At 42.0% G+C, this 21,199-nt stretch overlaps 1 protein-coding gene across 1 annotated transcript; it reads left to right on the forward strand.

The window, feature by feature from the left end:
* On the forward strand, nucleotides 1-20,505 carry slc22a17 (solute carrier family 22 member 17). Its single transcript, XM_084566515.1, has 10 exons — nucleotides 1-418; nucleotides 6,496-7,046; nucleotides 12,486-12,589; nucleotides 13,454-13,608; nucleotides 14,265-14,430; nucleotides 14,884-15,008; nucleotides 16,266-16,371; nucleotides 16,614-16,837; nucleotides 17,546-17,657; nucleotides 18,507-20,505. The coding sequence occupies exons 2-10, from the start codon at nucleotides 6,573-6,575 to the stop codon at nucleotides 18,781-18,783; spliced, it is 1,743 nt and encodes a 580-aa protein (XP_084422641.1). The 5' UTR covers nucleotides 1-418; nucleotides 6,496-6,572; the 3' UTR covers nucleotides 18,784-20,505.
* Nucleotides 20,506-21,199: the final 694 nt, after the last annotated feature.

Genomic DNA, 21,199 nt, shown 5'->3' on the forward strand with positions numbered 1-21,199 from the left:
TAATTCACCGGCTCGTCGGAGGGCAGAAAAACTTGGGACTAAACCATAAAGGAGGTAAGAGGAGGAGGAGGAGGAGGAGAGGGAGAGGGAGTCCAGCATCCCCGGCGGGCATCATCACATGTCAAAGTGGCGGAGGGAGGGTTAGCTGTGCTCGCGGCTAACAGAGCAGGAGTCCGGTGTCCTTGCTAGTTGTGTCGAGGGAAGCGGCGGCGTTGAACCAGAGGACACAAACGCTAAAAATAATAATAAATAAAGACACTTCTCCGGGGTGAAAAAATGTCTCTTCGTGCTCCAGACAAAGCAGCCTGGCATCGAGCCGCAGCAGAGGAGATACTGCGGTGAAACTCTCCCCGGCGATGTTTGGGATGTTTGGGAAGAGCTACTTGGACCTAGCTCACATTTAGCGACATTTTAAGAGGTGAGCGAGAGTGTTTGTTTTTATTTTGACGTGGCAACAACACAGCTGTGTGGTTAGTTTAGTCTAAACCGGGCGGGAGGGAGGGGGGGGCAGGTGTCTGGTGGGTCCGGTAAGACTCGCCGATACCCCCCCCCCCCCCCTTTCCCCTCCTCCCTCCACCTCCACCTCCATCACCGCTTCCTCCAGCCCCAGTGTGTGTGTTTTATTCCCTCCACGTCTCCTCCTTTTCTTTTCTTTCTTATTTTTGTCCTCCCCTCGTGTAAAAAAAAAAAAAAAAAAAAAAAAGGCTCTTATGTAACCCTGTGGGACTTCCTGGCCCCGTGTTGGGAAAACACTGGCTGCTGCTTGGAGGGGGCCCCCGTGTTGCACCGACAGAGGAGGCTGTTCACATGGCAGCCCTCAGCCGAGGACACACGCACAGAGCCGGCTGTGATTCACACAGACATGGGCAGGGCTCAGGGTGTTCCTACCTTCTTCTGACTGGCATTTATGCTCTCGCAGTGTAAACTAAGTGGCGATAAAGTGTGTCAGGCCTGTAACTAAGAGCTAATGTCTAAATATTATTGGATTTAAAGTAACACATCACTCTTTAGTTAATATATATATGTAAATATATAAGATTATGCCTTAAAAATGTTGTTTTGTGTCTGAACTTCAGCTCAAATTTGATCAGATCTTCAAATTTAATTGGCAAAATGGCATTTTTATGAGATTTTAACACCCTCTGCTTATTTCCATTTCCATTCCTGAGGTTTTTTACCTTCGTCTGACTGGAATTTATTCTCTCGCAGTGTAAACTAAGTGGTGATAAAGTGTGTCAGGCCTGTAACTAAGAGCTATTCACTCATTACTTAATATATATATACAACTATATAAGATTATGCCTTAAAAGTGTTGTTTTGTGTCTGAACTTCAGCTCAGATTTGATCAGATCTTCAAATTGTATTTGTAAAATGTAGAAAACGTGGTATTTCTTATGAGATTGTAACACCGTCAAGGTTTTTTACCTTCGTCTGACTTGACTTTATTCTCTCATAACGTAAACTAAGTGGGGATAAAGTGTGTCAGGCCTGTAACTAAGAGCTAATGTCTAAATATTATTGGATTTAAAGTAACACATCACTCTTTAGTTAATATATATAAGATTATGCCTTAAAAATGTTGTTTTTTGTCTGAGGAACAGCTCGAATTTCATCAGATCTTCAGATTTAATTTGCAAAATGGCATTTTTATGAGATTTTAACACCCTCTGCTTAAATCCATTTCCATTCCTGAGGTTTTTTACCTTCTTCTGACTGGAATTTATTCTCTCGCAGTGTAAACTAAGTGGCAATAAAGTGTGTCAGGCCTGTAACTAAGAGCTATTCACTCATTACTTAATATATATATATACAAATATATAAGGTTATGCCATAAAAATGTTGTTTTGTGTCTGAACATCAGCTCAGATTTGATCAGATCTTCAGATTTAATTGGCAAAATGGCATTTTTATGAGATTTTAACACCCTCTACTTATTTCCATTTCCATTCCTGAGGTTTTTTACCTTCTTCTGACTGGGATTTATCCTCTCGCAGTGTAAACTAAGTGGTGATAAAGTGTGTCAGGCCTGTAACTAAGAGCTATGGTCTCAGTATCAATGTATAAATATAAATTTATAAGATTATGCCTTAAAAATGTTGTTTCTTGTCTGAACATCAGCTCAAATTTGATCAGATCTTCAAATTTAATTGGCAAAATGGCATTTTTATGAGATTTTAACACCCTCTACTTATTTCCATTTCCATTCCTGAGGTTTTTTACCTTCTTCTGACTGGGATTGATTCTCTCACAGTGTAAACTAAGTGGTGATAAAGTGTGTCAGGCCTGTAACTAAGAGCTATTCACTCATTACTTAATATATATATACAACTATATAAGATTATGCCTTAAAAGTGTTGTTTTGTGTCTGAACTTCAGCTCAGATTTGATCAGATCTTCAAATTGTATTTGTAAAATGTAGAAAACGTGGTATTTCTTATGAGATTGTAACACCGTCAAGGTTTTTTACCTTCGTCTGACTTGACTTTATTCTCTCATAACGTAAACTAAGTGGGGATAAAGTGTGTCAGGCCTGTAACTAAGAGCTATTCACTCATTACTTAATATATATATATACAACTATATAAGATTATGCCTTAAAAGTGTTGTTTTGTGTCTGAACTTCAGCTCAGATTTGATCAGATCTTCAAATTGTATTTGTAAAATGTAGAAAACGTGGTTTTTCTTATGAGATTGTAACACCGTCAAGGTTTTTTACCTTCGTCTGACTTGACTTTATTCTCTCATAACGTAAACTAAGTGGGGATAAAGTGTGTCAGGCCTGTAACTAAGAGCTAATGTCTAAATATTATTGGATTTAAAGTAACACATCACTCTTTAGTTAATATATATAAGATTATGCCTTAAAAATGTTGTTTTTTGTCTGAGGAACAGCTCGAATTTCATCAGATCTTCAGATTTAATTTGCAAAATGGCATTTTTATGAGATTTTAACACCCTCTGCTTAAATCCATTTCCATTCCTGAGGTTTTTTACCTTCTTCTGACTGGAATTTATTCTCTCGCAGTGTAAACTAAGTGGCAATAAAGTGTGTCAGGCCTGTAACTAAGAGCTATTCACTCATTACTTAATATATATATATACAAATATATAAGGTTATGCCATAAAAATGTTGTTTTGTGTCTGAACATCAGCTCAGATTTGATCAGATCTTCAGATTTAATTGGCAAAATGGCATTTTTATGAGATTTTAACACCCTCTGCTTATTTCCATTTCCATTCCTGAGGTTTTTTACCTTCTTCTGACTGGGATTTATCCTCTCGCAGTGTAAACTAAGTGGTGATAAAGTGTGTCAGGCCTGTAACTAAGAGCTATGGTCTCAGTATTAATGTATAAATATAAATTTATAAGGTTATGCCTTAAAAATGTTGTTTCTTGTCTGAACATCAGCTCAAATTTGATCAGATCTTCAAATTCAATTTGCAAAATTGCATTTTTATGAGATTTTAACACCCTCTGCTTATTTCCATTTCCATTCCTGAGGTTTTTTACCTTCTTGTGACTGGAATTTATTCTCTCATAATGTAAACTAAGTGGTCATAAAGTGTGTCAGGCCTGAAACTAAGAGCTAATGTCTCTATATTAGTCGATTTAAAGTAATACATCACTCATTAATTAATATATATGTACAAATATATAAGATTATGCCTTAAAAATGTTGTTTTGTGTCTGAACTTCAGCTCAGATTTGATCAGATCTTCAAATTGTATTTGTAAAATGTAGAAAACGTGGTTTTTCTTATGAGATTGTAACACCGTCAAGGTTTTTTACCTTCGTCTGACTTGACTTTATTCTCTCATAACGTAAACTAAGTGGGGATAAAGTGTGTCAGGCCTGTAACTAAGAGCTAATGTCTAAATATTATTGGATTTAAAGTAACACATCACTCTTTAGTTAATATATATATAAGATTATGCCTTAAAAATGTTGTTTTTTGTCTGAGGAACAGCTCGAATTTCATCAGATCTTCAGATTTAATTTGCAAAATGGCATTTTTATGAGATTTTAACACCCTCTGCTTAAATCCATTTCCATTCCTGAGTTTTTTTACCTTCTTCTGACTGGAATTTATTCTCTCACAGTGTAAACTAAGTGGCAATAAAGTGTGTCAGGCCTGTAACTAAGAGATAAGGTCTAAATATGAATGATTTAAAGTAATACATCACTGACTAATTACTATATATGTAAATATGTAAGGTTATGCCTTAAAAATGTTGTTTTTTGTCTGAACATCACCTCAAATCTGATCAGATCTTCAAATTTAATTGGCAAAATGGCATTTTTATGAGATTTTAACACCCTCTACTTATTTCCATTTCCATTCCTGAGGTTTTTTACCTTCTTCTGACTGGGATTGATTCTCTCGCAGTAAACTAAGTGGGGATAAAGTGTGTCAGGCCTGTAACTAAGAGCTAATGTCTCAATATTAATGTATTTAAAGTAATACATCACTCATTACTTAATATATATGTACAAATATATAATATTATGCCTTAAAAATTTTGTTTTGTGTCTGAACTTCAGCTCAGATTTGATCAGATCTTCAAATTGTATTTGTAAAATGTAGAAAACGTGGTATTTTTTTATGAGATTTTAACACCCTCAAGGTTTTTTACCTTCGTCTGACTGGAATTTATTCTCTCACAGTGTAAACTAAGTGGCAATAAAGTGTGTCAGGCCTGTAACTAAGAGATAAGGTCTAAATATGAATGGATTTAAATCACTGATTCATTACTATATATGTAAATATATAAGGTTATGCCTTAAAAATTTAGTTTTTTGTCTGAACATCAGCTCAAATTTGATCAGATCTTCAAATTTAATTTGCAAAATGGCATTTTTATGAGATTTTAACACCCTCTGCTTAAATCCATTTCCATTCCTGAGGTTTTTTACCTTCTTCTGACTGGAATTTATTCTCTCGCAGTGTAAACTAAGTGGCGATAAAGTGTGTCAGGCCTGTAACTAAGAGCTAATGTCTCAATATTAATGTATTTAAAGTAATACATCACTCATTATTTAATATATATGTACAGATATATAAGATTATGCCATAAAAGTGTTGTTTTGTGTCTGAACTTCAGCTCAGATTTGATCAGATCTTCAAATTTTATTTGTAAAATGTAGAAAACGTGGTATTTCTTATGAGATTGTAGCACTGTCAAGGTTTTTTACCTTCGTCTGACTTGACTTTATTCTCTCATAATGTAAACTAAGTGGGGATAAAGTGTGTCAGGCCTGTAACTAAGAGCTAATATGTAAATATTAATGGATTTGAAGTAGTACTAATACATTACTGATTAATTAACAGCAAGATATACTCAGGATCATGCCTGAACAATAGCTCAAATCTCAAATTTTCTTTCTTAAATGTGGAAAACGTGGCGTTATTGTTCAGTAGTTTAATTAACCTCCAGCCTCCATGTTTTTTTAATCTACATTTTTGTGAGATTTTAACACGCTCTGCTCTGAAAACATTTCCATTCTTGAGGTTTCCCACCTTCTTCCGACTGGAGTCACTGTTTATTCTCTCATAATGTAAACTAGGTGTGGATAAAGTGTGTCAGGCTTAAAACTAAGAGCTAATGTTATATAAACTCTAACTAGACATCCGTGGATTTGAAGTAATACATCACCTAAGCCCCCCCACACCCTTTTTTATAAGTTACTGACAGCTTAAAACTGAGAAAACTAAAATACAGAAAATGTGGCATTATGTTTCTGTAGTTTAATTAATCTTCTACCTCGACATCGCTCAGATTTTAAGCCGCCTTATTTAAACACAACTTTCCACTTTGAGTTTGGTCTGGTCGTATAAATAATATGCTTCGTGGCATTTTTATTTTTGGGAATAGGGAATAGTGTAGTGTCCCTCTCTTCTATTATCCTGCAGCGTATGTGTGTGTGTGTGTGGAGTGGTTGGAAAAGAAAATGTTCTCTTAGTTGTGAACTTTCACTCCAGTGTTAAATTTAGCAAATAACATGCAGCGTGTGGTATGCAGAAGTACAGGGCTGCTCTGTGAACAAGACGAGCAGCAATCGGCCAACTGGATGTTTAAAGTTTAATACATTCTGCAGCTACACATGTTTCATTACATAACTGATGGTTGTTGATTGATAATTTAAACTGAATTCACACATAAAGATCAGTTTGGTGGATTTTGTCATAGTGGCCTCGTCAGATTTGGTTGTGACGTAAATAAAGTCACGAGTAAAGTAAAAATAGTCATAGAAAGGTCTGATGAAAGCTGCTGTACAGGTGCTTTATGGGAAATGTAGGATTGTAGTTATCTTTAAGCTATAGTATAGCTAGAATACTCTCATTCACATGTGACACAAACAAAGGTCAGAAACCTTTGAATACTGTATAAAATATCAGCTATATAAGATATGTAATTTGTAAAATATATAAGTTATTAAATGTATAATACTGTATAAACAGGATAGTAATGTGGTGTAATGTTCTTCTTTCACAGAGCGCTCCTAAAACTCGAAGCGTCTGCGTGGCGACCAACCACCTCAACAACCTCCATCCGCCTTCACCTCCTCAGCGATGACGTCCCCGGACTCACCTCCGCTCGTCTCCCCTTCCCCTTGCCCTGCTCCCCCTCCGTCCCTCCCTTCCTCCCCCGTGCCGTCTTCCCCAGCCCCGTCCTCGTCCTCCCTCCCCGCCCCGCCCTCGCTGCCCCCCACGGGGGAGGTGATGGTGCTGGCCCTCGGCAGGAAGAAGCAGAGGGTGCTGATCGCGCTCTCCATCCTGCCCAACCTCTTCCTCGCCTTCCTGCTCTCTTCCGACCCCCTCATCACCCTCTCGCCACACCACCACTGCCACCTGCCGGGCCCCTTGCCTTCGCCCGAGGTGCTCAACGCATCCTTACCCTGGGAGAAGGGGCTGAGGCCCGGGTACACCGGGGGCCCGTCCCAGTGTAAGCAGTACGTCAACAGCAGCCAGTCGACTGTGGTGGACTGTGAGGACGGATGGGACTACAACGTCACGGAAGGGTTGAAGAATAACATCGTTACCGAGGTAAAGCTCCGGTCTGGGATGCGCTAGAGCTCTCTAATTACGGTCCTGGCCTCGCTGATAGTTGTAGCTTCATGTGGATTAGCCGCCTTAAAATGCTGAAAACTTTATTTCTTTTTTTATCCCGTGTTCATCCGAGTCTTGCTGAGCAGGCAGCTTCGCTTTCTGCAATGCCCTGCTAAACTCTGATACAGCTGCACATATTTAAACTCTTGGGTTTGACAAATACACTCCTGTTGGCTACTGAGCTGCTCTCTGGAAACTTTACATAAACAAACCGATCAGGCATAACATTATGACCTGATCCTGAACATAGTGTTGTTAGTGGGGGCCTTTGGGTCCTTTGGGTTGAGGAGAGGGGCCTCTGTGGATCATCCCACAGATACTTGATCAGTTTCTAGTGAATTTGGAGGCCAGGTCAACACCTTGTGCTGTTTTTCATGTTTTTTGAGTTGAACCATTTTGTGTGCCAGGCTGCATCCTGCTAGCCTGGCTGACTCGACTGCACATCTCAATGAGATGCTGGTCTTGAAACTACGTGTTCATTTTCTCGTATTTGAGGCGTGGTTTTACAAATGCCTAGAGCCGTTTATTGGGCGCTACGAATGTCTATCAAATGCGCCTGGTAATTCCCATGCTGCCTTGCGCGCGATTCATAGCCAATCGTATCAGTTATACCAGATGACGTATGTAGAGCGACAGAAATTCGACGAGGAAGAAGAAGCTTTACTGTCCATGAGAAGACGATGGCGTTTAATGATTATTGCCATTTGTGCAAAGTCAATATGAGGGTAGAAGGCATATACGGTCACTCTGCAGACCTATTTGTATCAAAAAAACCACAGAGTCTATCTCGCTAAGCCCCATAGCCTTAGCCACCAACGGGGCTAGCTGGTAAACAAGGCTTTTGCCAAAGCCTGTTGGTAGCAGAGCAAACACATCCTTCTTGGCAATGAAGTCTTTCAACGCCAAACGTTGCTCTTTTTTTAAAAAATAAACTTGCGTTCTAAGCTACTTAAAACACTGTCTAAGGCTGCATCGAACGGTAACGTTAGGTCCGCTGCCATGTTGGATTAACACACTACAAGCTTCGGTGTCGCGCATAGACGTCGTCATCGTTTTGCTGCCCCCCCCCCCATTCTGTGATTGGTTCCCTATCTCAGGCGCAAATATGGGCGATGGTTTCCAGACTGCTTTTGCAGCGAGAATGAAATGAAGCGCAAAGCAGTCTGGAAACACCCAGGCTAGCATCCTGCTGGGGATGCCTGCTGCCATCAAGGAGTGTCACTGCTATGGGGTGGGGGTGCCTGGTCTGGTCTAGGTGGGTGCTACATGTCTAAGTAACATCCACAGGAATAAATGCCAGGTCCAGATGATTCCCAGCAGATCATTGAGTTGTCACAAGAATGTTATTTAATTCTCCTGTCAGTGGTTTTAGTGTTGTGGCTGTATGTTCTCCTGTTATTTAAGATCCTTTTACAAAGCATTAAATCCATCATAACATTTTACTACGCCGTATATTTAGCTGAAGTCGTGTTGGAACAGAAGTTGTTGTGGAAACTCCTGTTTTCAGGAAAGATCCGCTAGATCCTTGATACCATTTTCCTACACAAACGTCCTGTTTTGATGTGGGTAATGAATGTGCGCAGTGCTGACGTTAACAGGGGGGTCATACGAGACTGACTGACTGACTGACTGGAGGTTAATCCCAGTCTCCTGTTGTTCCATACACATTACTCCCAAAGCCCAGAACAACACGAAAAGGCAACTGTTTCGGTAAAGTGTCTCTCGCATGACTAGTCGTTCAATCCTTGGGTCTGTGGTCGTCTCTGTTTGTATCTTTAGTCAGGTATTGGTTGGTCGTCACACCTTCGTTCAGCTGTGGCTGCATGGAGGATTGTGACGGCGGGAAGGTTAGTGATTTTTAGTAATAAATGTGACGTGTCTGGAACCGTCTGTGAGAGGTCAGAGCTTCCCTAAAGTGCCGGTTTCACACATCAGAGGGAACCGTGTGTGCACGCCGTTCCTTTTAACAAGAAACACCACGGTACCTCACGTTCTTATTTATTTTAACACTTCCCATCTCAAGTCCTTTAAAAGCTCAGAAGACGTCAGCTATCTGAGACAGAAGTCGACTCTGTGGTGTCAGCTATGGAAACCGATCTGGACTCTCCTGAATCGTGAAATTGTCGTGAAAACATTTCAGATTAAGGGGTAACTGTGCAGGACACACTGCAGAAACTAGGACCACACACACACACACACACACTCACTCTCCCCTATGGTCCGGCTGTGAATTTGATGACCTGAGTTGCTCCATTCATCCCTGATAAGTAGAACAGATTTGACTTGACTTCATGGCTGCGAAGCGGGTTTTGGAAAATTTCCCCCCGTGACTTCATTAAGAAATATGTGTCCCGCCTGCGTCACCGTGTCCACGTGAAAGGACCAAGAGAAAGAGAGACACGTCTGGAATGTCAGAGATCAGAGCGTCCTCAAGCACGCCACTTAAGTGTGTGCTAAAATTAACAGTAAACGTATTTCAGCGTGTAATATTTAAGTCTAACTGGATAAAAACACACACAGTGGTTCCTTTTAAAAACTCCTTATGGGGCCCCTCACTTGTCACTATTTACAAAGCAGGGTCTGGGTAACATTAATCATTTGCTTCACCGCCGAGCATTTAAAGCTCAAGGGCACAACTTTTTTAAACTCCCGACGTACTCCTTTAATCACAGCGTGTTCAAACAGCAGCTTGAAGAGGGAACAGTTTGTGCGTACGACAGAGCACCTTGAACACCTGAACGCTGTTTGAACAGTTTTTTCTTTTCTTGTAACCACAGAAAGGATTACATAGATACTTTGACTTAAACAGAGTCTAGCTAGTTCTTTGCTCTTTGGACTTGAATGCGTGTTCCTCATTTCTGTGAAATCTTACCGGGGTGGGGAACCACACCCAGCCTTCTAGTACACGGTGTTCGGCCAGTTTGCTGTTAATCCACCCACCACCGCTGCAGCAGAGCTGGCGATACGTAAATGCTGCTGCTGCTGCTGCTGCTGCTGCATGCGTGGAATGCATTTAGCAAGGTCGCAGATGCATCTGTGCAGAGTGCAGAGACCCGGCGTAGCTCTTGAGCCCGGTTTAGAGGAGAGAGTTTAGTTATTTACTGTCAGGGTGGCGTGTTCCTTCTTCAGTGCCGCGTTGCTTTGCTTTGCTGAGCTGGCAGGAAGCAGGAAGGCCTCCGATCAGCTTCACCTCTGATCAATAAATACTTAAGTTCTCTAGAGGCAAACTCCACTTGACGTCTCTATTCCGTTTGCTCTCAAAGCGAATCCACACACTTGTTACGATACAAGATCTGTGTGGTTTATTATTTTCACCTTAAAAACATGTGGTTTTACTCGGATCAGAAACCTGTCCTGGATTAGTCTTTCGTAACTGAACACAAATTATAAACAAATCCTTCCATGGAGGAAGTTTGATTGTGCCCCGGGGCTCTTTCACAGAATCCAGTCGGGGCAGTTTAAGAACTCGTTTGTGAGCATTTTCTCAAAGCATTCCACCCGTATGAGCTCTCAGCGTCGCCGCGCTGCCCTTTACCCAGAGCCAGAGTGCTCTGCTGTGGCTCTGCGTCGCGGCCGTAGGAGAGCTGATATTATGTGACAGGCTTTTATGTTTCTGTGCACGGGTTACAATTATGCAAGGTTTTTTTTTTGTTATCACCGACCCTCTGCTCTCTCTCTCCCTCTAGATCATTAAAACCATTTTTTGCTTTCAGCAGCCGGCTGACGGCGACATTAGCAGAGCTGGGCTGTAAATGCAAATCAGTGGGTCGGCCTTTAATGTGATTAAAACTCAGATCTGAGGGGAGATATGTTTTCACGACACATACACGGATTCTCTATGTAGCTTCTCTGCCATCGAACAGGCATTAGTTGCGTTGTGCATTAAATAAATGTTTAATAAAACTCTTACTTGCGTCTGCTAACAGTGTATTGGTAACACCCGCTATCTTCCGAACTGTCCTGACCACACATAGTTATAATATGTGGTTAGGTGTTCCTGTGTTTACATTATGAGACTCATTCTCCTTCTGTGAGCCTGCTCTGTTTAACTTGGGAGTGTACACAATAATTATTTATCACAGACGGACCAATGGACTGGACACATATACAGTAAAAGTGATACTGCACAGAGAAACGGACAGAAAGTTGATTTATTAACTACTGAATTATTAATATCCTATTTATTCATTTCATTTCAACTGTGCAAATGCTATAATAAACACTGTTATATATATATTATACACCAATCAGCCAGAACATTAAACCACTGACAGGAGAAGTAAATAACATTGACCATCTTGTGACAGTTCAGTGTTCTGCTGGGAAACTTTTGGATCTGGCATTCATTCATTGGTGTGGATGTTACTCAGAAATGTAGCACCCACCTAGACCAAACGAGGCACCCCCACCCCGACCAGACGAGGCACCCCCACCACATAGCAGTGACACTCCTTGATGTCATCCCCAGCAGGATGCAGCCTGACATTGGTACACACACAAAAACGGTTAAGGAACAACTCAAAACTGTTGACCTGGCCTCCAAATTTACTAGATCCCAAACTGGGATGATCCACAGAGGCCCCTCCCCTCAACCCATAGGACCCAAAGCCCCCCCCCCCCCACTAACAACATCCTGTAGCCAGACACCACAGGACACCCTCAGAAGGCCCATGTCCATTCTCTGATGAGTCACAACTGTTTTTTAGCACCACAAGGGAGACCTACACAGTATTAGGAAGGTGGTCATAATGTTACGCCTGATTGGTGTATCAATAACAGGCCACTACGACTCTTTTAAATGACTTCATCCACATCAGGTGATTGTGCAGGGTTGTGTGTCTGCAGGGGCACTGGTGTAGGCGTAGGTGTAGGTGTTGACCTGGCCTCCAAATTCACTAGATCCCAAACTGATCAAGTATCTGTGGGATGATCCACAGAGGCCCCTCCCCTCAACCCATAGGACCCAAAGCCCCCCCTCTAACAACATCCTGTTACCAGACACCACATTACACCCTCAGAAGGACCATGTCCATTCTCTGATGGTGTCACAACTGTTTAGGAGGCACAAAGAGACCTAAACAATATTAGGAAGGTGGTCATAATGTTATGCCTGATCGGTGTATACTAGTGTAGATAAGTAACAGAGGATAACGCCTGCTCTGGAGCCTCCTTTGTTGTTAACTTTAGGCCTTTGACACCCTCAAAAAAGTTGCAGAACACACTAAGAGACAGTGAAAGTTTATCATTTACGGTTTTTCCTCATGCTAAGGTGGCGTGTCCACCTCTCGTCCGCTTGATGCTCACTAGCCTGGAACATGTAATGTTGTACTAGCTTAAACAAACAACGCCTGACCCTGTTCTGCTCTCCCTCTCCAGTGGGATCTGGTGTGCGGTCAGTACTGGCTGGTCCCGGTGGAGGAGGTGTGTTTCATCCTGGGCGTCCTGACTGGCTGTCTGGGCCTGGGCTACACCGCCGACAGGTAATACACAACCAAGCGCACCTTGCAGGTTCTTGTGTTGAGAGTGATTAAACAGTACCAACCCGAGATGTTCTGTTAATAAGTTACTCAGTGTTCAGAAGCCGTTGCTGTTAAATCATTTAGTTCCTCAATTTTTCATACTTTGGATTTTACTTAATATTCCAGCTACTTCCTCCAGCTACAAGGAATAAGAGATTATTATCAAACATCCCAAATGCAATTTCATAAAATTTTTTTTATCACTTTGCGTGCCAATTAAATAAAAAACAGGTAATAGAAACCGACGCAAGTATTTATTTATTCATTCTGCTGCGTCTCAGGACAGAGCCGGTCGTTGTTAGAGGGAAGCTGTAGTTTTTTCAGGGGGAAGGATTGTGAGAGTGATGATGATGATGCCAGTTTAATCAGCTAACAGCCTCCATTAATTTGCTGACCAATTGAACATAGTGTCTTGTTTGTTGAGACTCGTGAATTAATGCCGCCTCCTGGGGGACGACACACGAAGGAAGAGAAGAGAGAACAGTGCTAATCTGCGGGTTGGAAAACTGCTGAAAACGGGCTAATCGTCCCGTCGATTCATGACCGTCAGTGGTCAGTTATGCTCTCGGGCTCGTGGTCAAAGTTGCAGCTAAAATAGCGTACTACTTTATTGATTTGTCTTCGTATAAACTGCATGAAGCTGGAATATGTGTTATGAAATGATGCAGTCACAGTGTCCCTGTTATCTGTTCTAATCTCTCTTTCTGTTAATATTTAACCGTGCATTATCAGAGATCTGATACTCACAACTCTCGTGCACGTGTTTTTTAATTTCCGTTTAATCTGAAACTGATCATGCTTCTTTCCGTGTGCTTCTCTCTGCAGACTGGGCAGGTCAAAGACCCTCCTGACGTCTCTGACTCTGTCGGTGGTGTTCGGGGTGCTGGTGTGCGTCTCTCCGTACCCCTCTCTCTTCATCGTCATGCGTTTCTGTCTGGCGGCTGCTAGTGCAGGAGTCTATCTCACTCTGTATATCACCCGTGAGTACTTCAGCGTTTGGACGATGCACATAGACATGCTCGCACTATTTAAGCTGCTGCATGAATGAGCTGTTTCTTCCCCCAAGCGCAGAAGCCAACCTTCACACACAAATAACTAATTCTGGATTCATTCCTCCCCTTGTCGCGCTAATGAGGCCTAATGACCAAACACATGTAGAATATTAAAACTAGAGGGCAACTTAAAAAACTTCTGGCTCTCACGCTGCAGGAATTAGTTCGAGTGATCTGTATGAAACGCTTGTTCAAAGAGTCAGGCTGTTTCGTTAAAGCACTGGGTTTAGCGCATCGAGCTACTGAACAGGTGCATGTGCTGGTTTGTGCGCTGTAGAGCTCTTTCACTGGTCAGTAGAACAAATAAAACCTTTGGCTATGAGCCCTGTTCACACAGCGCAGACTGTGACGTTGCATCTAGTTCTTGGCAATGATTCAAAGAAGCACAAAAACATCCATAAACTCCCTGCAGGTGCTTTTTGAAACAGCCTGCACGAAAACAAAACTATATTTGCAGGTTTTGAACTGCTACTTTCATGAGAATCAGAGGCTTTAATACATGAAAAATACGTTGTATGGTTTGTCAGTCAGCGAGAGATAAATGGGGCAAAAAAAGCAGTTTGATGTTGTGTTTGTCGTGTCAGGCCTGGAGCTGTGTGAGCCGTCTCTGCGGCTGGTGGTGACCATGCTGGCTGGACTGATGACGGTGGCCGGAGAGCTGCTGCTGCTGGCTGTGGCCCTCGGCTGCCAGTCCTGGAGGGGCCTGCTGGGAGCTGGAGCCGCCCCTCTAACACTGTTCCTCAGCTACGGGTAGGGTAGCTTGTATTATCAAGTGTTTTTTTTTTTTTTTTACGATTTTTATTTAGGTCTTTACTTTCTTCCAAATATCATCACAGTTAATAAAAAGGACACGAGAATGACTGTCGTTCGATAAAGTGCCTTGATGCCAAACTGAGTGAAAGCTTTTTCAGATTGTATTGATTTCAATCCCCTCGTCACACTGAGCCTTTCAGCTCACGTCAGAACACATTAGAGCTACCTTCTTTTAAGGTCTCACTAAGATCTCTGTGACACGATAAGCCAAAACCTCAAATTAACAGAGATTATAGGAAGATTACAGGTTTTAATCAGAGAGGATTACACAGCTGTGCTACTTTGCGACAACACTTTATTATTATTATTATTTTCCATGTCAAAGGAGCAAATTTGACTCGGAATATTGGTTCTGGGTGAAGAGTGGTCTTGTGGTTTTCTCTCCTCCAGCGTTCCTGGGGTTTTTCCGGAGTCCCCTCGCTGGCTCCTTCTGTCGGAGCGATCTGCAGATATGAGCGCATTCAGCGAGAGAAGAAACTCCAACAGAGACGTGAGGGACGACGAGAGCTTCACAGGTGCGTCTGCAGAGACCAGTTTAGATTTGCTCCTCATACTCTGACTGACCGTTCATGAAGCCTGCAGTATTAATGGGTTACACGCCGCAGTGCGTTTCAAGGTATGAGTATCAGACACCAGCAAGAGCAGGTAATGACGCTCAGTTATGATTCATGATTTATTTAAAGCCGCAATGTTTCTGCATCAAGATGGAATCATGATGGAGGCGGCTGCTAGATGATGAACTGAGCTCTGCAGCATTTAAATGCGTTTCCCAGGATGTGAACACGTAACCATCCATCTTGTGGACATTTGGTTTATTTTTGTAGATTTTTGTTGTTTATTCTCCTTGAAATGTTGTTTACTTCGATCCAAATTAAATCCAAAGTATCTGGAAGTGATTTGTGACTTGGAAAAGTGTTGAAAGTACCGTCACCACCAACTCCAGATATGTAACACGTGGCTTCAGATGGTGTTTAAACGCATTTTTACAGCTGCAATCTCTGAGATCCAAAGAGAAAGGGAGTCTACTTCTCTGTAGTCGACGCTGCAAACACAAATTCATAATTAGTTCTGTGCAAAGGTAGAAAAACTAATGAGTTATCAAGCCACGAAACAATTTTATGTACGATTTTTGAACTGTTAAGTCTTATGTGAACCATTAAAGTCATCTTAATGGGTTGTCAATTAAAAACTGAGCACGTTTATGTACATACAGTTATCTAGTTTCCTTTTAAATAACAATATAATATAGCAGTGATAGTTTTTTTCATATATTTATAAAATGATCAACTAAATGTTTTATAAATGTGCTGAAAAATATAGAAGAGCATCGTTAATTATTAGTTTTTAGATTTTTAAGGAGGATTTTTGTTGGAAAACCTTTATAAATAAATAAAGACTTCATGGATGGATGTAATTAAAATAAATAGTAGACCGGTAAAATATTTATATGCTTACATCTGTGTTATATTACACCATCAATTATTTTTTTCATCTGACAAGAGGTGACATTATGAGTCAGTTAACGATAAAACGGTTTTATCTTTGCCTACTAATTAATTGTAGTGTGTTACAGACTCTTTATTCAAGGTTTTTTATTCTGTTTTTATATTGAATGACCTCTTTTTAGTTGCACTGTGGCTTCCTGCACATGTTCACACTAATAACAAGCTGACAGCGAGCTATTGATTAATGAGAAATCAGGTCAGAGTAACTGGATTAAAAAGAGATCGTGTGTTTTGTCCTTGTTTTATTATTTATTTTTTTATTTTCAGAGCTGGATTCAGAGCCGGCCCCCTCCTCACGTCCTCACCTGTCCTTCCCCGAGCTCATCCACAGCAGGAACATCTGGAAGAACATGTGTGTGCTGGGCTTCACCTCGTAAGTCATCCCACGCACTCCTGACACTCTTTAATTAAGCGGCGCCGCAGTTTTCCGAGTCGGCCCTTTCTCTTTTCGCTGCGCTTCATTTACGGGCCTTGTTGCTGCCGCGGTCTCATATTTCATCCTTAAAGTGTTTTGGCATTCACCTTTGCTCACAGACTGTTACATTCTCCGTTTAAGACCTGTTTGGAAGTGCATGACTGTTCACTCTTTGTCTCCCTCTGCCCTTCCTCCCTCAGATTCATCTCTCACGGCATTAGTCACTGTTACAGCTCTTTCCGAGGTGACGTCAGAGGCACCGCCCCCAGCTTCTATTGGACGTACCTGCTGTCTGTGTGTGCGGGGGGCGGAGCCTGGCTGTTGCTCTGGGCGACCGTAGACAGGTGCGGCCGCCGTGGCATCCTACTCCTCTCCATGACGATGACTGGGCTGGCCTCTTTGATCCTCCTGGGACTCATGGAGTGTAAGCAGGCTTTAGTTGGCACAACAACAAAAATAATTCTCTGAGGAGTCAGATATGGAAAGTATTATTAATAACACCCTATAAATCACCTCCTGTTGTTAGAGAGTCATTATGTGCGGATATTGTTAGAATTAAACTCCTTATTTCCCTCAAATCCTGACGGGAATGAAGGCAAGCGCTATTTAATTTGATGCCGACCTTAAGTCCGAGAGCCCATTATATCCATTCATACAAATACATCATGTTGAAGTTGCGTTTCATGCATCATGAAGTAGATTAAAAGCAAACTGGCCGGGTCTGTTGATGGAAAAATCCAACAGAGGAGCCTTTGTTTTTCCACAACAATGTGTGTAGACAAGAAACGCACATCTGTGTTTTCCTGTGAGTCTCTGTCTCCCCCTAGTGGTTGGAAAGGAGTATGACTCTCAGTTTATGTAGGACACTGCAGTGACAGCAAAGTCAAATCTCTGTGGGCTTTAATCATGCATCAGAGGTTGTTGGGGGGGAAGGGCAGTAGCGCCGGCCACTGGTAATGGTTTATATGACCTCCTCTTGATGTCTTCTTAATGTCGCCTGAAGTGAGAAGAAGCAACACGGTGATATATCATCTGAAAAGTAGAAACGCTGCGCCTCATCAATGTGATCCATCACTGCTGACGCTTGTCCTTCCTTCCTTCCTTCCTTCCTCCTCCTCCTAATCCCCGTTAGATCTCAGTGAGACGGCCATCACAGTTTTCTCCGTGCTGGGTCTCTTCTCTTCCCAAGCCACTGCCTCCCTCTGCATCCTCTTCACCGCAGAGATCATGCCCACCATCATCAGGTAACTGTATTCGAAAGTGAACACGATCTTCTCTCCGTCGAAATAAATTCAGATCCAGAAGGTATTTGTAGGAATCTGCATAGGCTCCAAGTGCTAAAGTAAATCACCGTGAAAAATGCAGGAGCGAGGACGTTTCTGTCAATATCTATTAATAATGAGGAGAGGTTTGATGACGTGGAAGAAAATCCTGACTAATGAGGATCCCTCTTAAAAGTATGCTCTGGCAGAGAGGACGAGATCAGAAGTCGAAAGAGTTTCAGGTCATTTACAGCTTTATAGGAAAGACTGTAGAGTAACTAATTAAACAATACACACCCATCAGGCATAACATTATGACCACTGACACGCTGATCATCTTGTGACAATTCAGTGTTCTGCTGGGAAACTTTTGGACCTGGCATTCATTCATGTGGATGTTACTTAGACATGTAGCACCCACCTAGACCAGACCAGACCAGGCACCCCTACCCCATAGCAATGACACTCCTTGAAGGCAGCAGCCATCCCCAGCAGGATGCAGCCTGACACAGACACACACACAAAAACGGTTTAGGAACAACTCAAAACTGTTGACCTGGCCTCCAAATTCACTAGATCCCAAACTTGGATGATCCACAGAGGCCCCTCCCCTCAACCCATAGGACCCAAAGGCCCCCCACTAACCCTAAGAAGGCCCATGTCCATTCTCTGATGAGTCACAACTGTTTTGGAGGCACAAGGGAGACCTACACTATATTAGGAAGGTGGTCATAATGTTATGCCTGATTGGTGTATCAATAACAGGCCAATACGACTCTTTTAAATGACTTTATCCACATCAGCTGATTGTGCAGGGTTGTGTGTCTACAGGGGCACTGGTGTAGGCGCCGTGCTCGCCCTGGGCTGCGTGGGCCGCCTCAGCTCCCCTCTCATGGACCTGCGGAACCACTACGGCTACTTCCTGCACCACGTGGTCTACTCGTCTCTGGCCCTGCTGGCCGTGCTGTCCATCCTGCTGCTGCCCGAGAGCAAGAGGAAGCCGCTGCCCCAGACGCTGGGCGACGGCGAGCAGTACAGACGCCCGCCGCTGGGCAGGAGGAGGAGGGACAATGTGCCGCTGCTGGCGACGCCCAACCCCGAGACCTAAAAAAAAAAACCACACACAAGTGCAAACAGTGGGACTGTGACTCTGCTCAAACCACTGCAGCCTGAACATTCACATGTATCACGTTCATGCAGAGAAGAAAGACAAAGCAATACAGGACCCTGGGAAGAGAAAGGGCTGCAACAGATAATGATGGAAAGACAATAGAGAAGAATCTTAGCTTCCTAACATATCATCCTCTAGCCATTCCACTGACTTCACCTTTTTTTTTCCGTTTCCTGCCATTTAGGTGTGTGTTAACGTGCCTCTGAACACACATTTAGAGAAGTCTTCATCTTTGAACACACGAGACACACCAGCATAAACTGCTGCACGCCGTCCTCCATCTTCAGTGTGTCTGTAGTAGAGATGCTCGCTGCTCGCTGCCGACTCCGGACGTGGCTAGCTATTCTTAGCATTTTGTCTTAACCCCGCATTTTCTGTCGTGTTTGCTGTGTACGACGACACAATACGTGTAAAAAAAACAACAAAAAAAAAAAAATCAGAACAAAGTCAGTTTTGTATAATTTTCTGTGACATTTGTCGTCAAACTCCATCAGATGGCGTTTGAGAGGACAGCTGGCGTTAAATTCCTTGTAAATACTTAAACTAGACTTAGTTTCTTTAACTTCTTGGGGCATCTTGAGTTTTGTTTAAACACCTTGTGGCTGAAACCTTAACAGTACAGTATGCTATGCAGTTGGGAAGCGGTGTAAAGCACTTTGAACCCTTTTATTTTATTTTATTTTATTTTAAGATAATGTTGATTAACTCGACGAGGGATATTTCTTTAAGCCGACTGTTATCAATATTTGGATCAAAGGCTAAAAAGGAAACGAAAAGGCCTTTAACCAGCTAAGTGTTTAACTGGCCTGGAGCCAGCGATATTTATATCATATTTATGTTTTGTCATTTATCATAATCAGTAAGTTTATGGCCGGGCATTTTTTTTATTAAGTATTAAGCTAAACTGGGCGGCTGAGATGACATAGGATAAACTTTAAATCTTCTGGTGTCACTGATCAAACAACAGGGAAGCTGTTAATTGTCACGACATTCCTATCTGCATGTTTGGAAGCACTGAAGGGCTCGTCTATCTCTATTTCCTCAGACGCTTATCATTACCTCTCCAGGAGACCAGTCTCAGCTGTAAGGGAATATAGACAGGTACGAGATGGGACTAGAATTAACAGGCACGTATTTGTTTTTTGTTTTGTTTTTTGTTTTTTTGTCGAGACTTAAACTTGGAGACTGTGTCTTACATTAGCTGAATGTTTATCGATGCTGGAGAAAAAGGGGTCCGATGATTACGCTCTGTTAGGGTTTGAGAGGAAGCTGAAGAGGACCCCGGCTCCAGCTCCAGATCAACCCCTGACTCCTGGCAGCTTTTTCTTCTTTAAATCCTGTTTGTTTTTTTGTTTTTTAACCATGAAGGAGAACTACCGCAGCATGTTTCAGTTTCAGTGCTTCAAATTCAAGTATGTATGAGCGCGCTTGAGTTTCTCCTGGGTGTGTGATATTACCAGGAGGAAGGGGTTGCTGTTTAGTTTGTTCCTTTCCTCTGTATGTTGCACTCAACTCTTATACACTGATAATTATTGTCACTACGATTAACTTGACTTGAGTAATATTATGTCTGACAACACTGACGATCTGTTCAATGATGAGTGTGATGCAGTTAACTCTATAGCCTGATTTCATGTCAAATAAAAGTGGTTAAATAAATAAAGGATATGGGGTGTTTTTTTCAGAAAAGGAAAATAAGAGCGTGAAATGTTAAAGATTAGAAGAACACGAGATCATTAAGAAAATATCATGCTCTGAGGCAGGTTTGTGATATTTTTCTACATAAATATAATTAGTTTGGCAGTAAATACAGGCAAGAATTACATACAGTACTTTTCTACAATGGTATTATAACTACAATTATATTTTCCATGAAAGAAAACTAGACCACATTGTATTATATTTTACGTAAAACGACAGGATTAGTTTGTTTAACACTGGGGAAAACCTGATCTGCCTGTAGGTTTGGAGGTGGAGCTATGTGACAGGCTGACCACATTTACTACAATTAAATAAAAAATATATAGCAAAGATATAAAAGTGAGATCATTTCTGTACTTTAATAATTAACCGAGGACGACGCCTGAATCTAAACACAAAAAGTGTCACAAAGAGTGCACACTCAACAGTCCACAGCACCATCTAGTGGTCGATCAAAGTAATATGATAAAAGAAGAGCATGATCTGCTGGCTGCCACTAGATGTCGCCATTTATTGACACTAAAGGTCTGGGCGTTCAAGAAACAGTGCACCATAGAGAGCCGAAGTCCCGCCCCTTCTACTTCCGGGCCATGGGACCTACCTATCTTTCGAAAAAATATGAACAGCAGTCTATGGCGAAAGATAAATTATT

This window comes from Chelon labrosus (genome assembly GCF_963514085.1).
Source record: "Chelon labrosus genome assembly, chromosome: 18".
In the NCBI taxonomy this organism is placed as follows: Eukaryota; Metazoa; Chordata; class Actinopteri; order Mugiliformes; family Mugilidae; genus Chelon; species Chelon labrosus.

Excerpts from the sequence above, each read along its gene's own strand:
- slc22a17 (XM_084566515.1), top strand. The coding sequence starts at position 6,573 with ATGACGTCCCCGGACTCACCTCCGCTCGTCTCCCCTTCCCCTTGCCCT. Across the intron at positions 7,047-12,485 it reads AGAATAACATCGTTACCGAG|TGGGATCTGGTGTGCGGTCA; the intron begins GTAAAGCTCCGG and ends CTCCCTCTCCAG. Across the intron at positions 15,009-16,265 it reads GGACGACGAGAGCTTCACAG|AGCTGGATTCAGAGCCGGCC; the intron begins GTGCGTCTGCAG and ends TTTTATTTTCAG.